At 41.9% G+C, this 22,095-nt stretch overlaps 1 protein-coding gene across 4 annotated transcripts in view; it reads right to left on the bottom strand.

Annotated features, from left to right (window-relative positions):
- Positions 1-22,095, bottom strand: part of appa (amyloid beta (A4) precursor protein a) — a 197,616-nt gene that overhangs the window by 24,861 nt on the left and 150,660 nt on the right. For all 4 annotated transcript variants that reach the window (XM_073044837.1, XM_073044838.1, XM_073044836.1 and 1 more), the window contains 5 exons: positions 15,898-16,031; positions 15,614-15,688; positions 15,163-15,321; positions 12,569-12,697; positions 6,521-6,620 (listed from right to left, as the gene is read on the bottom strand). In XM_073044837.1, coding sequence (XP_072900938.1) covers positions 6,521-6,620; positions 12,569-12,697; positions 15,163-15,321; positions 15,614-15,688; positions 15,898-16,031 — 597 coding nt within the window. The remainder of the gene's footprint in view (positions 1-6,520; positions 6,621-12,568; positions 12,698-15,162; positions 15,322-15,613; positions 15,689-15,897; positions 16,032-22,095) is intronic.

Genomic DNA, 22,095 nt, shown 5'->3' with positions numbered 1-22,095 from the left:
TCACCTCAACTGTGAACTGATACCACAATCTATGGACGTACTTTAAAGGACTCTGTAACCCATGTTCCCAGTATTACTTATTTATTTATAATTTTTTTTTGCCTTTTTGTATTTGCGCTGTTTGTCGTCTTTTACACACTGGCTGTCTGTCTTTGCTTGGGTGCAGTTTTTCATTGATCCTGTTGTGTTTCTTTGTATCTACTATGAAAGCTTGCAACAATAATCTCCAGGTAGTACTGCATATGGAGACATATGTGTGCTTTGATAATAAATTTACTTTGAATTTTGCGTTGACATAGCTACATGTAATCTGTGAACAGTGACTTTCTGATCCCAAAGAGTAGATCTTTAGAAAAACATCCAGGTTGGAGTCTGTTCATGATGTTAAATTAGAAAGAAAACCTCATGGGTTTGGGATTTTTGATCTACAACAAGATATTCTTCTAAAGACACTCACAATATCGTAATTGCAAAGGGAAATGCAACAAGCTCACTGCGGCAATCTCCCCATTGAGATCTTTCTTAGTACAGCACTGCTAAATTCAAAGCAGAATTGTTTTCAACACTTCAGCCTTGAGTATAGAATGCGTGTCAATGCCGCAGGCAACTATTAGTATCTCATCAGAGCTAATAGTCATCCGCACGATGGCAAGGTGATGTTTCAAAATACTAAGCAATAAAAGCATTGCAAATTTAACATACAAATTACAGTCATGAAAAATTCAGCTCATTTGTCTTGTGAAAAATTTAATATATTTATCTATATTTAAAATGTCAGCTGCACTTAGTATTCTGTCACATTAAAAACCAGATGAGCTTTATTTGTGATGTGTGCATTGAAAATACAGTGAAAAGTCTCGTTTGCAACAACAACCAAAACAATTTGAGAATGTGCTGGAGGCAGCCCGCAGGTGTTGGCATACTTCCAGTGAGCATGCTCACAACTCACTAACACTAACCCATACGTCTCTGGAATGTTGGAGGATACTGGAGCACCCGAAGGAATACACATGGTCACGGGAAGAACATACAAATTCCTTAAAGACAGAGGAGGGAACTGAACCCTGATCGCTGGCGCTGCGCTACTCTGTTGCTATTGGTGTGAAGCCACGTTCAACACGAACAGACGTATAATAAAGTACTAGTGATCCATTTTTGCAATCCAAGGAATGCATCAAGGTACTTATGGAAGCTAGGTATTTAGTGATTTAAAGACCTGGCAGAAGCCATTGTTCCCCCCCCCCCCCCCCCCCATTTGGTAATCTATTAATTTTGCTTAATATTCATTTAAAAGGATTTTAATTATTCATTGGGCTCTGCCATGGTTACCATTTTCGCTTTAAAGTGGGGCTAAATTTAAGTGTTTTTGTTATATTTGATATTTGGGGCACCACAGTAGTGTAGTGGTCAGTGTGACGCTATTCCAGCTTGTAGAATCTGAGTTCAGAGTTCATTTCCAGTGTTGCCTGTCCATTCTCCCCGTGACCATATGGGTTTCCTTGGGATGCTCCAGTTTCCTACTGCAGTCCAAAGACATACTGGAGAACAAGTGAATTGGTGATTGTAAACTGTTCTGTGAATAGGTGGGTTGCCGGGGGAGGTGGGGGGGGGGGGGGGGTGTTGCAGCTTGTTGGCTGGAAGAGCTTGTTCCGTAATGTATCTCTATAAATTTAATTAGGCTTCTACATACTCCTTCTAATTTCCTCTTCCTTAATCCACAGAACCAGGACTTTGCAAGGTTCAGTCATCAGCAGCTCCCTATTGCACAGTGGACATTCTGTATGCAAAAGGCTTAACACTGATGAAGGGTCTCCAGCCGAAACATCATCCTCCATAGATGCCGCCTGACTTGTTGAGTTCCTGCAGCATGCTGTGTGTTGCACTGGAACCAGAAGTTCATCTTTGGAGAATAATAGAGAACCAATCCTGACCCCACCCAGTCAGGAGTACACATTTTTTAACCCAGGTATTTTTTAAATCAGTTAGGTACCCCAAAGACAGCATCCATCAGCCTGAATTTGGGAGTGAACCTGGGACTTTCAGGCTTGTATAGATAAGACGACATTTTCCCCTTCATTTGGTTTATTCAGATAATCTTGCTTAAAAGCTTACAGAAAGTAATGGTTATGGCCCACACCATCACAGGTAAAGCCCTCCCCATCATTAGACACATCTGTACAGAGCATCGTCACAGGAAAGCAGCAATCATCATCCAGGACCCCCACCACCCAAGGCCATGCCCTTTTCTCACTGCTGCCATCAGGAAGGACGTACAGAAGTCTCAGGACTCACATCACCAGATTCAGGAAATTGTTATCCCTCAACCATCAGGCTCCTGAACCAGAGGGGATAACTTCCCTCACCCCATCACTGACCTGTTCCCACAACCCATGGACTGGTGGTACAAGTACAGCTGTACATGCAAAACTTTTGGTTTCACTTCATCTCAGGTTCTTGATATTTTTTTAAATTACTTTTTTCTCTTTTTGTATTTGCACAGTTTGTTTTCTTTTGCACAGTGGTGTTTGTCTTGTTGGGCGCAGTCTTCAATTGATTCTATTGTGATTTGTTGGAGTTATTGTGAAAGAAAATGAATCTCAGGGTTGTATGTGATAACATATGTACTTTGATAATACATTTACTTTGAACTCTATCTCCTCTACTATTGCATTGGAGAGGGATGGGAACACACAAGTTAGGAAAGCACTTAATTGGAAGTAAGGGGAAATATGAGGCTATCAGGCAGGAACTTGGAAGCATAAATTGGGAACAGATGTTCTCAGGGAAATGTAGGGCAGAAATGTGGCAAATGTTCAGGGGATATTTGCGTGGGGTTCTGCAAAGGTACGTTCCAATGAGAGAGGGGAAGGATAGTAGGGTACAGGAACCGTGGTGTACAAAGACTGTTGAAAATCTAGTCAAGAAGAAAGGAAACGTTTACAAAAGGTTCAAAAAACTATGTAATGATGGAGATCTAGAAGATTATAAGGCTAGCAGGAAGGAGTTTAAGAATAAAATTAGGAGAGCCAGAAGGGGCCATGAGAATGTCTTGGTGAGTAGGATTAAGGAAAATCCCAAAGCATTCTACAAGTATGTGAAGAGCAAGAGGATAAGATATGAGAGAATAGGACTAATCAAGTGTGATAGTGGAAAAGTGTGTATGGAACCGGAGGAGATAGCAAAGATACTAAATGAATACATTGCTTCAGTATTCACTACAGAGAAGGATCTTGATGATTGTAGGGATGATTTGCAGTGGATTGAAAAGCTTGCGTGTATAGACATTAAGAAAGAGGATGTGTTGAAGTTTTGGAAAGCATCAAGTTGGATAAATCTCCGGGACTGGATGAGATGTACCCCAGGCTAGTGTGGGAAGTGAGAGAGGAGATTGCTGAGCCTCTGGCAATGATCTTTGTATTATCAATGAGGACAGGAGAGATTCCGGAGGATTGGAGGGTTGCAGGTGTTGTTCCCTTATTCAAGGAATGGAGTAGAGATAGCCCAGGAAATTATAGACTAGTGAGTCTTACTTCAGTGGTTGATACGTTGATGGAAAAGATCCTGAGAGACAGGCTTTATGAACATTTGGAGAGGCATAATATGATTAGGAATAGTCAGCATGGCTTTGTCAAAGGCAGCTCGTGCCTTACTGGCTTGAATGACTTTTTGTTGAGGATGTGACTAAACACACTGATGAAGGTAGAGCCGTAGATGTAGTGTATATGGATTTCAGCAAGGCATTTGACAAGGTACCCCATGCAAGGCTTATTGAGAATGTAAGGAGGCATGGGATCCAAGGGGGCATTGCTTTGTGGATCCAGAACTGGCTTGCCCACAGAAGGCAAAGACTGGTTGTAGACGGCTCGTATTCTGCATGGAGGTCAGTCACCAGTGGTGTGCCTCAGGGATTTGTTCTGGGACCCCTACTCTTTGTGATGTTTATAAATGACCTGGATGGGGAAGTGGAGGGATGGGATAGTAAATATGATGATGACGCAAAGGTTGCGGGTGTTGTGGATAGTGTGGAGGGCTGTCAGAGGTTACAGCAGGACATTGATAGGATGCAAAACTGGGCTGAGAAGTGGCAGATGGAGTTCAACCCAAATTAAGTGTGAGGTGGTACATTGTGGTAAGTCAAATTTGATGGCAGAATATAGTAGAAATGGTAAGACTCTCGGCAGTGTGGAGATTCAGAGGGATCTTGGGGTCCGGGTCCATAGGACACTCAAAACTGCTATGCATGCTGATTGTGTGGTTAAGAAGGCATACAGTGCATTGGCCTTCATCAACCATGGGATTGAGTTTAAGATCCGAGAGGTAATGTTGCAGCTATATAGGACCCTGGTCAGACCCCACTTGGAGTACTGTGCTCAGTTCTGGTCACCTCACTACAGGAAGGATGTGGGAAGTATAGAAAGGGTGCAGAGGAGATTTACAAGGATGTTGCCTGGATTGAGGAACATGCCTTATGAGAATAGGTTGAGTGAATTCAGCGTTTTCTCCTTGGAGCAGCAGAAGATGAGAGGTGACCTGATAGAGGTGTATTAGATGATGAGAGGCATTGATCGTGTGGATAGTCAGAGGCTTTTACCCCAGGGCTGAAATGGCTAACACAAGAGGGCACAGTTTTAAAGTGCTTGGAAGTAGGTACAGAGGAGACGTCAGGAGTAAGTTGTTTTACGTAGAGAGTGGTGAGTGCATGGAACGGGCTGCTGGCAACAGTGGTGGAGGCAGAAACGATAGGGTCTTTTAAGAAACTCCTGGATAGGTACATGGAGCTTAGAAAAATAGAGGGCTATGGGTAACCCTAGGTAATTTCTAAAGTAAGTACATGTTCGGCACAGCATTGTGGGCTGAAGGGCCTGTATTGTGCTGCAGGTTTTCTATGTTTCTAACTTTGATTGTAGATCTAATGCAGTAGATAGAAGCAGGCTGCATGATGCTGGAACATTTCAAAGCTGGAAGTTACAGGTGAAAGATCTCCTAAGAAAATGTGATCTGGCATGTTTGATAGCAGGGCTTCCCCACTTGGGGTCCACTGACCCCTTGGTTAATAGTAGGGGTCCAAAGTATAAAGAAGGCTGGGAACCCCTGGTCTAGGTGGTGTCTGAGCGTGATGCTTGGCTTCTTTAATAACAGTGTTAGGCCACAACAGCACATTAGTATTTTTGTTGTAATATTAGAATTTGTTAAATCAATATCGGCCCTGCCGCCTTCATCATTCGCCCCTCTCTGACCTGTTCATCTGTGGAGGTCTGCATTGTAAGCTCTGCACAGCCATAACAAAGCCCAGTTTATGGTTGAACATTATTTTCCTCTCCAGCACAGTGCACTGCTCCCGCCTCAATACTAAACTCCACACCTTTGGTTCACTTGTTTTCTCTGAGTCAAAACTGGACAGCTCAGCTGCAGGTTTTATCGTCTCCGCTTCCCCAGGCTCTGATACGCTGGAGATTTCTTACAACTCAACATTTTTCACGTGCATCATTTCAGATTTTTACAAAAGAAAACAAGCAAGAATACAACTTATTTACACAAATGTGAGTGTACCGATAAAGCTGAGAATGCATTGGCAGCATTTTGGAATAGGGAGTTGGCATTTCACGTCAAAGACCCTCCAACAGAGAAAGGATGCAAGGTAATTTTAAATTACAGAGAGACTGGTGGAGGGATGGACAAGTCAAGGAGAATATTTCTGAGATGAGGCACGGGCTGAAGGCGAGTGGTACATGATGTCCTCTGGTTGGCTGGCGTAGACATGTTGCCCTGAAGGAGTTATAGATGATAGAAACAAGCCCTTCAGCACAACATTTCCATGCTGACCAAGATGTCCATCGAAGCCATCCCCATTTGGCTAGTTATCTCTGCAAGCATTTCCTGTCTACTATATGTAGTTGTTTATTCGTTGTTATGTGCTGTGTCGTCTGACAATCATGGTCTTCCGCCACCTGCTCCCATGGCTTCACCTTGTCCAAGGGTGACTGGCAGACTGGCACCACTTTACAACACCTTCTTTGGTAGAGATGCATCTCCAACCTCCCCACTCCCCACACAGGTGTAGCTGTAGATCTCTTTCCAATGTTGTTATTGTTCACTCTCTCTTTCCAACTGCCTGCATTCTTATCAATCAGAGGCCATCGTGTCCCACTCACTTTCAACTCTGGCCTCATCTCAGATATTCTCTTTCATTTATTCATCCTTCCACCAGCCGCTCTGCAATCTAAAACTAACATAAACGTTTATATAAAATTAACTTTGACGTGAAATGCTAACTCCCTTTCCAAGATGCTGCCATTGCAATCACAGATTTATCAGTACTCTCTCGTTTGTGTAAATAAATTGTATTCTCTTTTGTTATTTTTTTCTTTGCTCAACACATTAAACAATGATGCAAACTGTCTGAAGCCTGGTAAGTCAGTGGGTCAACCGCCTGAAGCGGTGAGTCCATCTTTGCCTTTGTTTACTTCCCCATGGCTGACCTGTCGAGTGTTTCAAGCATTATCTTGTTAAGTAAACATACCAACTTCGTCCTGGATCTCTTCTGCCACTGATGGAACCTTGTAAAGCAGCGAGAGGCTCTGGTTCATGCGCTCATCAATCACGTGTAGGTGAGTCATTACCTGGAAGGTGAAAATTGGAAATTTTTTTCTAAATACCATAAGGTAGTGGGAAACATTTGTTCTCATTAGTGTGGAACATCTCGACTAGCAAAGGGGAAAACATGCAGGAGGAGGCAAATGTCACTTCTCTCACGTCTTCATCAGCCAGTCACTTAAATTTAAACAATCTCCCTCAAAAAACGGAGGCAGGTCCGCTTTTCTGAACTGCACTCCTGTACTGTGGAGCTCAATACCTACACCTAGAAATGCTAGAAAATGACACTGGAGAGGTAGTAAGGGGGTCAAAGAAATGTTGGATGTTGGACAAACTTAATAAGCATTTTGCATCAGACTTCACCGTGGAAGACACTAGCAGATTGCCAGGAATGTGAGCATGTCTGGGGGGCAGGAGTGAGTTTTGTTGCTTTTAGTCTAAATTCTAAATAAAGGTAGCTGAGTCATCTGGACCAGATTGATTAAACCCCAGGGTTCTGAAAGAGGTAGCTGAAGAGATTTTGGAGGCATTAGTAGTGATTTTTCAAGAATCACTAGATTCTGGAATGGTTCTTGAGGACTGGAAAATTGCAAATGTCATGCACTCTTTCAAAAGGGAGGGAGACAGAAGAAAGAAAACTTAGCCCAGCATCAGTGGTTGGAAAGATGTTGGAATTTATTATTAAGGATGAGGTTTCAGAGTACTTGGAGGCACATGATAAAATAGGCCAAAGTCAGCATAGTTTTCTAAAGGGGAAATCTGGCCTGACAAATCTGTTTGAATTATTTGAGAAAACGACAGGCAGGACAGACAAGCGACTGTCAGTGGATGTTGGTTATTTGGATTTTCAGAAGGCCTTTGAAAAGCTGCTGCACATGAGGCTGCTGAACAAGAGCCTATGGTATTAAAGAAAGATACTAGCACGGATAGAAGATCGGCTGAGTGGGAATGAAGGGGGCCTTTTCTGTTTGGCTGCCGGCGACTAGTGGTGTGCTGCAGGGGTTGGTGTTGGGACCGATTCTTTTCATGTTATATGTCAATGACTTGAATGAAGGAATTGATGACTTTGTGGCTAAGTTTGTGAATGATATGAATCTAGGTGGAGGGGCAGGTAGTACTGAGGAAGCAGGGTGTTTGCAGAAGGGCTTAGACAGATTGGGGAATGGGCAAAGAAGTAGCAGATGGAATATAGTGTAGGGAACTGCACCGTCATGTACTTTGGCAGAAGGACTAAGGCAGAGACTATTTTCTAAATGGGGAGAATTCAGAAATCAGAGACTTGTGAGTCTTCGTACAGGATTCCATAAAGGTTAACTTGCAGGTTAAGTCAGTGGCCAGGAAACCTATTGAATGGTGAAAGGCCTTGTTAGGGTGGATGTGGAGAGAACGTTTCCTATGGTGGGAGAGTCTAAGACCAGAGGACACAGCCTCAGAATAGAGGGGTGTCCTTTTAGAATGGAGATGAGGAGGAATTTCTTTAGCCAGAGAGTGGTGAATCTGTGGAATTCATTGCCATAGGCAGCTATGTAGGCCAAGTCTTCATATATATTTAAGGCAGAGGTTGATAGATTTTTGATTGGTCAGGGCATGAAGGGTATATGAGGGGAAGGCAGGAGACTGGGGCTGAGAGTCATTAAGAAGTTGTGGAGCAGACCCAATGGGCCAAGTGGCCTAATTTCTGCTCCTGTACTTATGGTCAAAGTTAGCATTCATTTTGAGAGGACTAGAATATAAAAGCAAGAATGTAATTCTGAGGCTTTATGAAGCATTGGTCAGACCACACGAAGTATTGTGAGCAGTTTCGGGCCCCATATTAAAAATATTGCTGGCATTGGAGAAGGCCCAGAGAAGGTTCATGAGAACGATTGCAAGGTTGAAAGGGTTAACATGCGAGGACCATTCGAGGCTCTGGGCCAGTACTCACTGGAGTTTAATAGAATGGGGGTGGCGGGGATCTCATTGAAACGTTATCGAATATTGAAAGGCCTAGATAGGGTGGATGTGGACAGGATGTTTCCAATACTAGGTGATTCTGGGACCCAAGGGCCCAAGGACCCAAAACTGAGGGACGTCTATTTAGAACAGAGATGAAGAAAATTTTCTTCAGCCAGACGGTGGTGAATCTGTGAAATTCATTGCCACAGATAGCTGTGCAGACCAGTCTTTGGGTATATTAGGGTGGAAGTTGATAGGTTCTTGATTAATCAGGGCACCAAAGGTTATGGGGGGGGGGGGGCGGGGGGGGAAAGACAGGAGAATTGGGTAGAGGGGCATAATAAATCAGTAAGGATGGAATGGTGGAGCAGACTTAATAAGCCGAATGGCCTAATTCTGCTCCTATGTCTTTTAGATGCAGATTCAATTGACACTGTTAAATGTCAGCTCAAATCTTGCTTTTAAGTAACATCTTTTTGTCTTTTATTTTCATGTTTGAACTTTATCCCACTGTAAAACACTTTGAATTACACTGTTTGCATGAAAAGTGCTCTGTAAGTTACTTCTTACTACTATTTTCTTGTAAATGTAATCATTTAGAAACTAACTTCAGATGACTAAAATGGTTTAATAACATACAGTAATCTGGCAGTCAAAGATCCCTGGAGAAACATGATAACAACATGATGAATTTAAGTTTGACAGGGACGTGGTTAGCTCCTAAACTATGATCTTAAAATGCAAAACAGCAACTAAAGAGAGGAATAAGGAAGATTTGGAAATTAATGGATTCAAATGTTGGAGCTCCCAGAACTGTTGACCTATAGAAAATGGATTTTAAGAAGTGTCTGCATAGAGAGTGACACATTTCCAAGCCTTCACAGATGTCCAGAAGTTCCTATGAACTGCAAGGTAGTCAATTACTTTTAGTTTCAAAATAAGTAGAAAGCATGAGAAATTGGAATTTTTTTAAGACCATAAGACATAGGAGCAGAGTTAGGCCACTCAGCCCATTGAGTCGCTCCACCATTTCATCATGGCTGATCCCGGATTCCATTCAACCCCATATACCGGCCCCTCTCACCATATCCCTTGATGCCCTGACCCATCAGGAATTTATCAACTTACCCACGGACTTGGCCTCCACTGCAGTCTGTGACAGAGTATTCCACAGTTTCACCATCTCTGTTCTAAAAGGTAACTCCTCAATATTGAGGTTGTGCCCTCTAGTTCTGGATACCACCACCAGAGGAAACATCCTCTCCACATCCATCTTATCGAGCCCTTTCAACATTCAGTAGGTTTCAATGAGATTCCCATGCATTCTTCTAAATTCCAGTGAGTACAGGCCTAAAGCTGTCAAACACTTTTCATATGTCAACCCTTTCATTCCTCGTGAACCACCTCTGGACTCTCTCCAATGACAATACATCCTCTTTGAGATAAGGGGCCCAAAGCTGTTGACAATACTCCATACAACATTGCCTTTGCCTTCTTTACTACAGACTCAACTTGTAAATTAACTTTCTGGGAGTCTTGTACAAGGACTCCTAAGTCCCTTTGCACTTCTGATGTTTGAACTTTCTCCCCATTTAGATAATAATCTGCACTATAGTTCCTTTTACCAAAATGCATCATCATGCATTTCCCAACAGTATTCCATCTGCCACTTTTTTGTCCATTCTTCCAATTTGTCTAAGTCCCGCTGCAATCACATTGCTTCCTCAGCACTACCTACCCCTATCTTCATATCACTTACAACAAAGCCATCAATTCCACTATCTAAATTACTGACAAACAGTGTGAAAAGTAATGGTCCCAATACTGACCCTTGAGGAACACCACTAGTCACTGGTAGCCAACCAGAAGAGGCCCCCTCTATTCCCACTCGCTGCCTCCTGCCTGTCAGCCATTCCTCTATCCATGCCAGTACCTTTCCTATCACACCATAAGGTTTTATCTTGCTAAGCAGCCTCATGTGAGGCACCTTATCAAATGCCTTCCGAAAATCCAAGTAAATGACATCCACTTCCTCTCCTTTGTCAACTGTGCTTGTTACTTCCTCGAAGAATTCCAACAGATTTTTCAGGCAAGATTTATTTCCTTTTACAGAAACTATGCTGACCTTGACTTATTTTATCATTAGTCTCCAAGTACCCCCGAAACCACGCCCTTAATAACTGTGGCCAATTAGCACAGAAGTATAGGTGAAATACCACAAATACATTAGCAACAGGACAAGAGGTTATGCAGAAAATCACAATGATATTACAAAGTATCATGAAAGGTAATCATAATTGACAAATCAGCTTGAGTTTGATGCTATTTCTAGCAAAGTAGATAAGGGGAAACTAGTAGACTTAATATATTGATATTTTAGGAAGAGATAAAGAGCTACATAAAATAAGATTATGATTCCTATGATTGGAAAATGAAATTAGCAACATTAGTTGAAATTCAGGCAAACTTAGGAATAAACAGGAGGCTGCTAAATGGTAGCGAAGAACCACTTGGATCGCTGCCATAGCATCTAGTATTTACAAGTTAATTTTCTGCATTAATGAATTCGATAAGAGGACCAAGTATATTGCATTGAGGTATGCTGACGATAAGCCAGGTGGGAGGATAAACCACAAAGGGAATGTAAAGAGGCTGCAAAGTGCACTTAAGGTCAAATAAGAGGGGAAATAGAAAATAAAATGGAGAAATGTGAAATGATACACTTTGGCAAGCAAGAAGAATGGAAAAGCAGATGTCTTTTGATAAAGGTGCTAGACTGGTAAATGCTAGAATTCAGAGATACTGGGGATGCTTTAAATAAATCACAGGAAATTAGTATGCATATACAATAGGCATCATGAAGACATATGGTATGTTAGCCTTTATTGCAGAGGGGCTCAAATCAGGCAGTGAGAGAAATTAGATATGAATTAGATGCAGCAAGCGGACAAGTCAACTCCCTGGCTTTGACAAGAACACATACATTTTGTCTTCAGGGAGACATTTCTAAATGGTAAAAACTGATAAGCTTAGGTCAGGCAAATGATTTTCTCATGTCATAACGACTCAGATCTCTACTAATATGATGGGATCAGAATAATAGACATTTCAGAACAAATTGGACTGAAAAGCTATTACTTTCACTTCTTTTTAAAAAGAACAGTTGAATGGATTTCCTAAACTGCCATATTTTGTATGTGTCCAAATGCAATCGATATTACAATAGAATTAATTGGGTGAAATCCAAGGCAGCCATAAAATGTTTCATCCCTGCACTCAGGGTAGCCCACTGCTGTCATTATATTTTCTCCCCCCTATCCTCTTGGTGCCAGAGCTTTCAATGTGTTACAATTGATTTTCTAGATAATTAAAGCCAATGAATGCATTAGGAGACAAAAGCAGTTTTCAAACAACACACATCATGAATTTGCACGTAGCTGGGTACTGATGCATCTTAACATTTCCCTGATGTGGAAATGAGTGACCCTAGGTTGCTTGACTAGTGGTCTTAAGAGTGATAAGACCATGGAAACAGGGTTTTCAGCCCAAATGGTCCATGCTGACCAAGATGTCTACCTGAGCTAGTCCCATCTGCCCACATTTAGCTCATATCTTGCAAAACCTTTCCTATCCATGTACCTATACACCTATTTCTTAATTGTTGCCAATGTACCTGTCTCAACCACTTCCTCTGGCAGCTCATTCCATATTCTGACTACTCTCTGGGTGAAAACGTTGCCCCTCAGGTTCCTATTAAATCCCTTTCCCTCAACTTAAAACTATACCCTCTAGTTCTTGATTCCCTAACTCTGGGTGAAAAAAAAGCAGTGTGCATTTATCCTGTCTATACTCTCATGATTTTATACCACCCTATAAGTATTGAAAATTTTATTTGGATAACATAGCCCATGTAAGCAATTCTTTTTGTCCTGTATATCACTATATTATCCCAGTCCTTAATTAGTACATAAAGTCGGCAAAGGAGGTTGAACCATGGTATCCACTTCATTCAGCTACACTTCGATGATCAGGCTCTTACTTGCGATTTGATCTGAGCGGCCTTCTCGGGATCGACCATACGGACATGTTCGAAGTGCTTCAGGGTGTGCTGTCTGTCTTTCTGCTCTGCACGGCTATACTTCTTCAGCGCATTAAGCACATGTCGGGGCTAGAACGAAACAGGAGTTATTATGGTAGGATTTTCTTTTGCTGAGAGCCTTGCACCGATTAGCACGAGAGAAAAGCTTTAAGCGAAACCCACAGTCAAGAGTATGCATTTAATCCTTTTTAATAAATGCATTACTCAATTTAAGCCAGGCCTGTAACATTTAATGAAGGAGGATCTGGTGTAGATTCCACAGAACTCAATTAACTGCAGTGCCCCACTCCACTGCACTTCCCAGACACAAAGAACGACTGATTTCAGCTGCTGCTATTTTACCCTCGGCACTTGAGCTGAATAGGATCAAACTTTCAGGAACGCATAGTTCAAAAACCTAACCCAGCAAATTCCAACCTTTCCCCCAAGGATATCTACGGAAAGCAAGCACAAGCAGGCAAGCCTCAAATTCCTGAAATGCCAAACAAAAACTTGAGGTGGGTCAGAACAGAAAATAAAACAATTGATTAGTTACCTTGGCTTTAAGGTTTGATATTCTCCTTCACCTGTCAAGTGCTTATTTTATCATCCTCCACTTCAAAAGCATCTTTTTAAAATGTTTTTTATTATTTAAGATACAGCAGGTACAGGCACTTCCTGTCCAACTACACCCATGTGACCAATTAACCTATTAAGCCGTAGGAATTTGAAATGTGTGAGGAGACCCACATGACCACGGGGCCGTACAAACTCCTGACAGACAGCAGTGGGAACTGATCTTGGGTGGCTGGTACTGTGCTAGTGTAACACTACTGTGTCACCCTCCCGTCTCTGGGAGCAACAGGCAGGGGCCGTAATCTGAAAGAGATACCACTCGGCTAACGATAAAATTAACGAGCTTGGTCTGCAATAACCGCACATCTTTGTTCTTTACCCAGCCTGACCTCTCCATGGCATCCTTCTTTCAGGAGAGTTGGAATTGGACCAAGAACGCATAAAGAAACTGCAGGGGCTATCCAACAAATTTGTGTGGTGCAGTACTTGCACTGTTCCATAGAAGTCATGGAACTGATAGCACCGGACAAGCCTTTTGGCCCCCAATGGTAGTGAAAAGGGCATGTCAGGTAGGAAGCTCGGGAGTAATGAGAAGAGCGCATGTCCCAGGTGGATAACATGCCTTCTTGTTTTTTTTTTAAAGGTATAGTTACCCTGGTCGCAGAAGAAGCTTACCAGGATACTCCTGGATTAGAGGGTATGAACTATAAGGAGAGGTTGGGTTGTTCTCCGAAGACTCAGAGGCTGAGGGGAGATGGAGGTTTTTAAAACTACGAGAAGCATATATGGGGCAAGGCAGTCAGAATCTTTGCCCCAGGGTAGAAATGCAAACACCAAAGACGATTTTGATGTCAATTTGTACTAAATGTACTCTTCCTCTGTATCATCCAACCCCTTTATATTTATGTGCCTGTCTAAAAGCCTCAAACACCATCAAACTGCTTGATCCCACTACTACCCCGATAACACATTCCAGGCACCTACGACTCTGTGTAAAAAAAAAACTCCCCCACCCCATTCAAAGGCATTTCTACCCTGGGGAAAATATTCTGCCCATTGATCCTATCCGTGCCCCTCATAATTTTAAAAACTTTGTCTCCCCTCTGCCTCTGACATGAGGGAGAACAGCCCAAGTTTGTTTATACCCTCTAATCCAGGGACTATCCTGGTAAGCCTCTTCTGGACTCTTCCACAGTTACCATAACATTCATATAACGGAGGCAACCAAAAGCGTGGCAACTATATATTTACCAGGTTTGGTTATCCACCCAGGCCATCCCATCTCCTTATTAATCCTGTCCTTCTTCCCTCCACTATCACGTCTCTGAACAGTTCATGGACTTATGAGCACTACCTCATTATCCATCTTTTGCACTATTTTAAAGCACAGTAATTTTTATGTCTTGCATTGTACTGCTGCTGCTGCAAAATAAAAAAATTTCATGACAGATTGTGTAGCGGTTTGCACAATTGCTTTACAGTGCCAGAGACCCCGATCAGGGTCCGATTCCCACCACAGAAATGAGTAAGTTCTCCTGCGACCCGCGTGGATTTCTTACAGGTGATCCAGTTTCCTCTGATTTCAAAGGTGTATGGTTAGGGTTAGTGAGTTGTGGGCATGCTATCTTGGCACCAGAGTATGGAGACACTTGCAGGCTGCCCCCAGCACTGTGATGTTGATGCCTTCTGGTTGTGTCCTCTCGTTCTAGACTTCCTCCACAATGGAAAACATTCTCTCTATGTCCACTCTATATAGGCCTTTCAATTTTCAATAGGTTTCAATGAGATCTCCCTCAGAGCCCAGAGCCATCAAACACTCCTCAATTACACTTCTAAATAGCAGAAACATATTATTAGTAATTTTAAGATTATATTCCAGAAGGTACAAGTCAAAGGTTAAATTCTCTAGAACTCTGTGCCCATGGCTGTGTGCTGGTTCCTACTGGACAGTTGTGCTCTCTTCATAGTTCCTCACTTACCCGTGGAGGGTCAGCCTGGAGTGCAGCAAGGTAATTCTCCAGCGCTATGCGACGCCTATCGTTCAGCATGGCCTCCACTCTTGCCATATGGGTCTCCACCAACTGCTGTCTCTCACTCGCTGCTTCCTGCTCTAGTGATTCCACCATCTCCTGGAAACGCTTGAATATCACAAAAGGTTCCCAATAAAATAAATGTCAACATCTTCCAATTTTTGAGTGGTTGTAAACTGTAGGAGGTGATTTATACAGTAACAGTCCAGGCTGTAGCTTTTAACACACAAAGGTGCATTATCTCGTGCCAGTTTATAATGCTGCATGCAAAATAAATCTCAGTGATTTAAAGTATAAAAAGAGTCATGCATTTAATTCTCTTTCAAAAACTTTAAAAGAATCAGTGCTTATTTGAACTTATGAACTTTGCACCAGGGATAAGAAAAAGACAGACTTTTACCTGAATGACAGCTTTTTTGTCAGCTTTGGGCAGATTTTTAGCTTGACGCTCAGCTTCTTCCCACTCCCTCATTATCTACAAAGCAATAGCGCAGTTTGTAATTTCCATTTCTCAAAATTTATAACCAGGATTTGATTTTAAAGGGGGCTGGGGTCCACTGTATTTTGTACAAGGACACTGGAAGCAGTTAACATAAACATGCTAAAAATGGTCCCCAATGAGCACCATGAGTAATCTTACTGAAGATGGGAATGAATTGCAGGTTAGAAAGGAAAATAAACTACCTTTGACATGCGCTCTCGGTGCTTGGCTTCCAACCTCTCCTTAGCCTTCTGGAAATAAGCATGCTCGTTCTCATCACCAGGTGTTTCGAGATATTTGTCAACGGCATCTGGAGTGCTGGCAGCTGTTGTGGGGACTAAAGGCAAAGACGACAAAGAAATGTCTTCAGGGAGTGCTCCGAGCATTTAAAACCCAAGCTCAAAGCCCAGCTCAATCCAGATGCCTACTACCAGTATAGTATAATGGGAGGCTCTAACACTCGCCATCCTGCAGAAAATATGAGGAACTAATTTCCTTTGCTCTATCATCAAGCTCTTTGATAGGAAATCTTTGCAGAATGTCTTTGACCAGTTTGGTGGTCTTCTGGGATGTTTGTTTCTCTTTAGCTCCAAACATATCATGATATTAATTCCACTGCACACATGCTCAGTGTTGAAAGGGAGACACTTCCCCCTGGAATTCCTTACCTCCCTCAGTTCTCCTGTTTAATCCTTTTTTATAGTCTAATTCTGTTTCAGATATTCTCATTGCTTGTCTTAATTACACTGGCGTGGCGGACAAAAAAACACTCTATTCAGACCTATTTTGTTACAGGATTAAAATAATTGTGTGTCATTTTATGAAGTCAGCATTCCATACACTGCCTAATAGTAGGTGCATCTGGCATTCATTTCAGCTCCTATCTAAAACTTGCGCTGATTTAAATTCCATTGCAAGCACATTGCCTGTAATCCAGACTACTTCCAATTAGTGCTCAATTCACTGTGAATTTACATCAAAAGTCTTTTGTTTGGAACTTTATCAGAAGCTTTCCAAAAGCCAGTGGCCATTTTACACCCTATTACAAACTTAAAAAGATAGATAAAAGACATGTATGTATGCATGTGCCCCCATCAAAAATGACAAGCAACTTTCCATTCTTATGATGCAAATACTTCACACAAGGATAAATTCAAATTTGGTGTCTGCCTCAATAAAGACATTAGTTCCCCTTTCAAGAGTATATATTCACAGGATCAATGCAAGCTGCAGAAAGTTGTAAATTCAGTCAGCTCCATCATACCTCTCCAGCATCCAGGATGTCTTCAAGGAGAGATGCCTCAAAAAAGGGGGCATCTATCATTAAGGACCCCCATCACCCAGAACATGCCCTCTTCTCATTGCTACCATCAATGAGGTGGTACAGGAGCCTGAAGGCATACATTTTTCCCTCTGCCATGAGATTTCCGAATGGACAATGAATTTGTGAACACTACCTCACTACTTTTTTTGCACTACTTATTTAATAAGTAGTTTGTATAATGTATTGTATTGTACTGCTGCTGCATTATGACAAATTTCATAACATACGCTGGTGATATTAAACCTGTTTCTGATATTATCAAGACAGGAGTGTGAAGAGAAGTTGAATCATCCAATTCGTGACGATAGTTTGAATGCAAGGTGCAGAGTAATTTTATCTCCTCGATCAATACACTTCCATCCTATGCTCGGAGAATTTACAGCTCTGCAGAGCCCACCGCTACAACAGCAATGCTTCAGGCTAGGTTCACCATTAAAAGCACAACAGTGCAGACTGCTGCTTCTGGTAAAATAAATAACTAGTGGCAGACACTGCAAATAACAAAAAGTCACCTCATGACTTTAGTTGATGATCTGACCTGGAGCAAAATAGATCAGAGGAAGGCAGGGAGATGGAACACATATTTTGGAAGAAGTTGGATGAAGCTAATAAGCTTGCTAGTTGTATGTGACATGAGAGAGTGGATCTATTATTACTTTTGCTTAAGTGCTTCCCTTTTTCCAAACCATCAAACAAATATTAGATATCCAAACTGCCTGCTAGACCCATAATCTTCCACTACAAATGCAAGACTTGGACTTTAATAAACCTTTATAGTAATGACGGATAAAATGGAGTACATATTTCTTTGTTTTAATTTGAAAACCTGTAACAAAATGAATCTCAGGGTAGTATATGGTGACATCTAAATACTTTGATAATAAATTTACTTCAAACTTTGAAGAACACTAGTTGGATCTTTAAAAAATATACAAATTGTTTTTTTTTTTGAAAAAGAGGTCAATACACTAGAATAGGATCCAAAATAGTGAGACTTTAATTAGCTATTGTTGGCAGAATTTCAGATGGTGACAAGTAGGCGTACAGGTACGTGCTAGAGCAGCTGGTTGAGTGGTGGCGTAGTAGTATAGTGGTTAGCACAATGCTTTACCGTACCAGTGACCTAGGTTCAGTATTCGCCACTGTTTGCGAGGTGTTTGTACGTTCTCCGTGACCGCATTGAGTTTCCTCCGGGTGATCGGGTTTCCTCCCACAGTCCAAAGGAGGACCACTTGAGAGATTGTCGAGTGATTAGGGTAGGGTTACATCAGGAGATGCTGGGCGGCGCAGTTTGAAGGGCCTATTCTGTGCTGTATTGCAACAAATGAAAAAAAATAACAACCTTGCACCCAACATCAGCAAGACCAAGTGATTGATTGAAAACTGCAGGAAGCTGAAGTCGAGAGAACACACACTGGTCCTCATTGAGGGATCAGTAGTGGAAAGGGTGAGCAGTTTCAAGTTTCTGGGTGTCAACATCTCTGAGGATCTACCTTGGGTTCAACATATTGAAGTAACTACAAAGAAGGTAAGACAGCAACTATAATTCATTAGGAGTCTGAGTAGTCTTGGTATGTCACTAAAGACTGTCGCACATTTCTACAGATGTACTGTGGACAGCATTCTAACTGGTTGCATCACCGTCTGGTATGGGGTGGGGGGAGAGCTGCACAGGACTGGAAAAAGCTGCAGGATGTTGTAAGCTCCATCATGGGCATTATCCTCTGCAGCATCGAGGACACCATCAAAAGGTGATGCCTCAAAAAGGTGGCATCTGTCATTAAGGACACCCATCACCCAGAATATGCCCTCGTCTCATTACTACCATCGAGGATGTAGGTAGGTACAGGATCCTGAAGACACACAAGTGTTTCTAGAACAGTTTCTTCCCCTCCGCCAACAAATATCTGAATGGGCAGTGAAACCATGAACACTACCTAATTATTTTTCCCTCTCTTTTTGCATTACTTATTTAATTTTTTATATATACTTATTGTAGTGTTTTAAACATTATTATGTATTACAATGCACTGCTGCCACAAAATAACAAATTTCACGACATATGCCAGTGACATTAAACCTGATTCTGATTCTAGTCAATGTTTCATAAACCCTACCCCTTAGGAGGCTGATTTTTTTCTGACATCATATTCCCAAATTAATTTGAATGCTGCTCTCTGGGCCTTTGAAGCTGCAAAGTGAAGCTGTAATGGAGATAAATCATTGTCTCAGGTCAGTTATAAACTTGAACGTCAGCCAAAAATTTGAGAGGGATAGAGATTAAACACATCTATTGTTTGGAATAATTTGCCTGCAGAACCTCCTTCCCTTTGAGAAATAGAAAAAAAGGAAACAAAATTTCACCTCAGAGAGAAAAACTTTGTGCAGTGAACCCTGAGGCAAAATTGTAGCATACCATTTGAATTACAAAGTTAATAACTGGGCTCAGAGATAACATTACCACAGCTTATTCAATAACACAAGAAAGGTCACTCCAAAAGCAATATGCAGTTGTGACTTTTCTAAAAAGTCCTTCAGTTCCCTCGCACCTACCCCCCCCCCCCCCCCCATTCCAAAACAAATTTAGTCTGGTGCTTTCCCTCGACATCAGAAAACCAGGGGCTAACAGGAAGATCTACAACAGCAAACTGGGAGATCTACTGGCCTCATTTTAGAATGTTTAGGTTTAAAGGCACATTCCTGCTGTGCATGAGAGCACTCTGTTGTGACAGCTATATTCAGTAAAGTAGCAAAGTCTGTTATTTGCTAATCATAATCCTATTAATCGTAACTTGTACTGTCGAGGTATGATCAACTGGAGCATTTTGTGTACCTCCTCTTTCATGCTTCCATCAACCATGGTGTCATATGGACCCATTGTCGAAGGCAACCAGATGTTCAAAGTTCAAAGTAAATTTTATTATCAAAGTACATATATGTCACCATATACAACCCTGAGGTTCATTTTCTTGTGGTCATACTCAATAAATCTATAGAATAGTAATTATAACAGAAATTAATGAATGACCGCCAAACTAGGGCATTTAACCAGAGCTCAGAAGCCAACCAATTGTTCAAGTGCAAAAAGAAGGAATAATGGTATATTATAAAAGCAATAAATATTGAGAACATGAGATGAAGGGCTCTTGAAAGTGAGTCCATTGGTTGTGGGAATGTTTCAATGATGGGGTGCGTGAAGTTGAGTGTAGTTATCCCCTTTGGTTCAAGGGTCTGGTGGCGGAGGGGTAGTAACTGTTTCAGAACCTGGTGGCTCTCTTGTACCTTCTTCCTGATGGCAGCAACCACTATATTTGGCATTGGGTTGGTATTGTGAGTTCTACAGCATGAACACGAACACTTAATTGATGGTGGGGCATGCATGCAAGAGTTTCTCTACATAGAGATTCATTCACACACTTGCATAAGGCAGCTAAGACACAGAGGACAGATCAAATGACATTCTCAAAGATGCTTTGAAGAACCACAGCATCCTCAAGGAACCATGCAATTCCATGGCTCATGGCTGCTTAAAACGGAGAACGAACATTGCTCTGTGATTAAGAAATTCAAGAAATAGAGAAAAGTTTGCTTTATACGTCACATATACATTGAAACATATAGTGAAATGCATTGTTTTGCGTCAACAACCTACACAGACCAAGGACGTGCCGGAGGCAGACCGCAAGAGTTGCTAAACTTCTGACATAGCACGGCTTCAAGCGGACAGGGCCTGGGAAATGAATATTCAAGGATATACATCTTATCGAAAGGACAGACTGACTGGCAGAGGGGGTGGGGTGGCTCTGTTGGTGAGGAATGATATTCAGTCCCTTGCAAGGGGGGATATAGAAACAGGGGATGTAGAGTCAGTATGGATAGAACTGAGAAATTCTAAGGGTAGAAAGACCCTAATGGGAGTTATCTACAGGCCCCCAAACAGCAGTCTGGATGTAGGGTGTAAGTTGAATGAAGAGTTAAAATTGGCATGTCATAAAGGTAATGATACAGTTGTCATGGGGGATTTCAACATGCAGGTAGACTGGGAGAATCAGAATGGTACTGGACCCCAAGAAAGGGAGTTTGTGGAGTGCCTCCGAGATGGATTCTTAGAACAGCTTGTACTGGAGCCTACCAGGGAGAAGGCAATTCTAGATTTAGTGTTGTGCAATGAACCGGATTTGATCAGGGACCTTGAGGTAAAGGAACCATTAGGAGGTAGTGACCATAATATGATATGTTTTAACCTACAATTTGAGAAGGAGAAGGGAAAATCGGATGTGTCAGTATTACAGTTGAACAAAGGCAACTATGGAGCTATGAGGGAGGAGCTGGCCAAAGTTCAATGGAACAATACCCTAGCAGGGAAGACAGTGGACCGACAATGGCAGGTATTTCTGGGAATAATGCAGAAGGTGCAGGATTGGTTCATTCCAAAGAGGAAGAAAGATCCTAAGGGGAGTAAGGGGCGGCCGTGGTTGACAAGGGAAGTAAAGGGCAGTATAAAAATAAAAGAGAAGAAGTATAACATAGCAAAGATGAGCGGGAAACCGGAGGACTGGGAAGCTTTTAAAGAGCAACAGAAGATGACAAAAAAGGCAATACGCCAAGAAAAAATGAGGTATGAAGATGAACTAGCCAAGAATATAAAGGAGGATAGTAAAAGCTTCTTTAGGTATGTGAATAGCAAAAAAATAGTTAAGACCAAAATTGGGCCATTGAAGACAGAAACGGGTGAATTTATTATGGGGAACAAGGAAGTGGCAGATGAGTTGAACAGGTACTTTGGATCTGTCTTCACTAGGGAAGACTCAAACAATCTCCCAGATGTAATAGTGGCCAAAGGAACTAGGGTAAAGGATGAACTGAAGGAAATTTATATTAGGCAAGAAATGGTGTTGGATAGACTGTTGAGTCTGAAGGCTGATAAGTTCCCGGGACCTGATGGTCTACATCCCAGGGTACTTAAAGAGGTAGCTCTAGAAATCGTGGACGCATTGGTAATCATTTTCCAATGTTCTATAGATTCAGGAACAGTTCCTGCTGATTGGAGGGTGGCTAATGTTGTCCCACTTTTCCA

Source organism: Hemitrygon akajei, chromosome 5 (genome assembly GCF_048418815.1).
Source record: "Hemitrygon akajei chromosome 5, sHemAka1.3, whole genome shotgun sequence".
Lineage (NCBI taxonomy): Eukaryota > Metazoa > Chordata > Chondrichthyes > Myliobatiformes > Dasyatidae > Hemitrygon > Hemitrygon akajei.
This window is presented reverse-complemented; position numbering and strand designations above follow the sequence as displayed.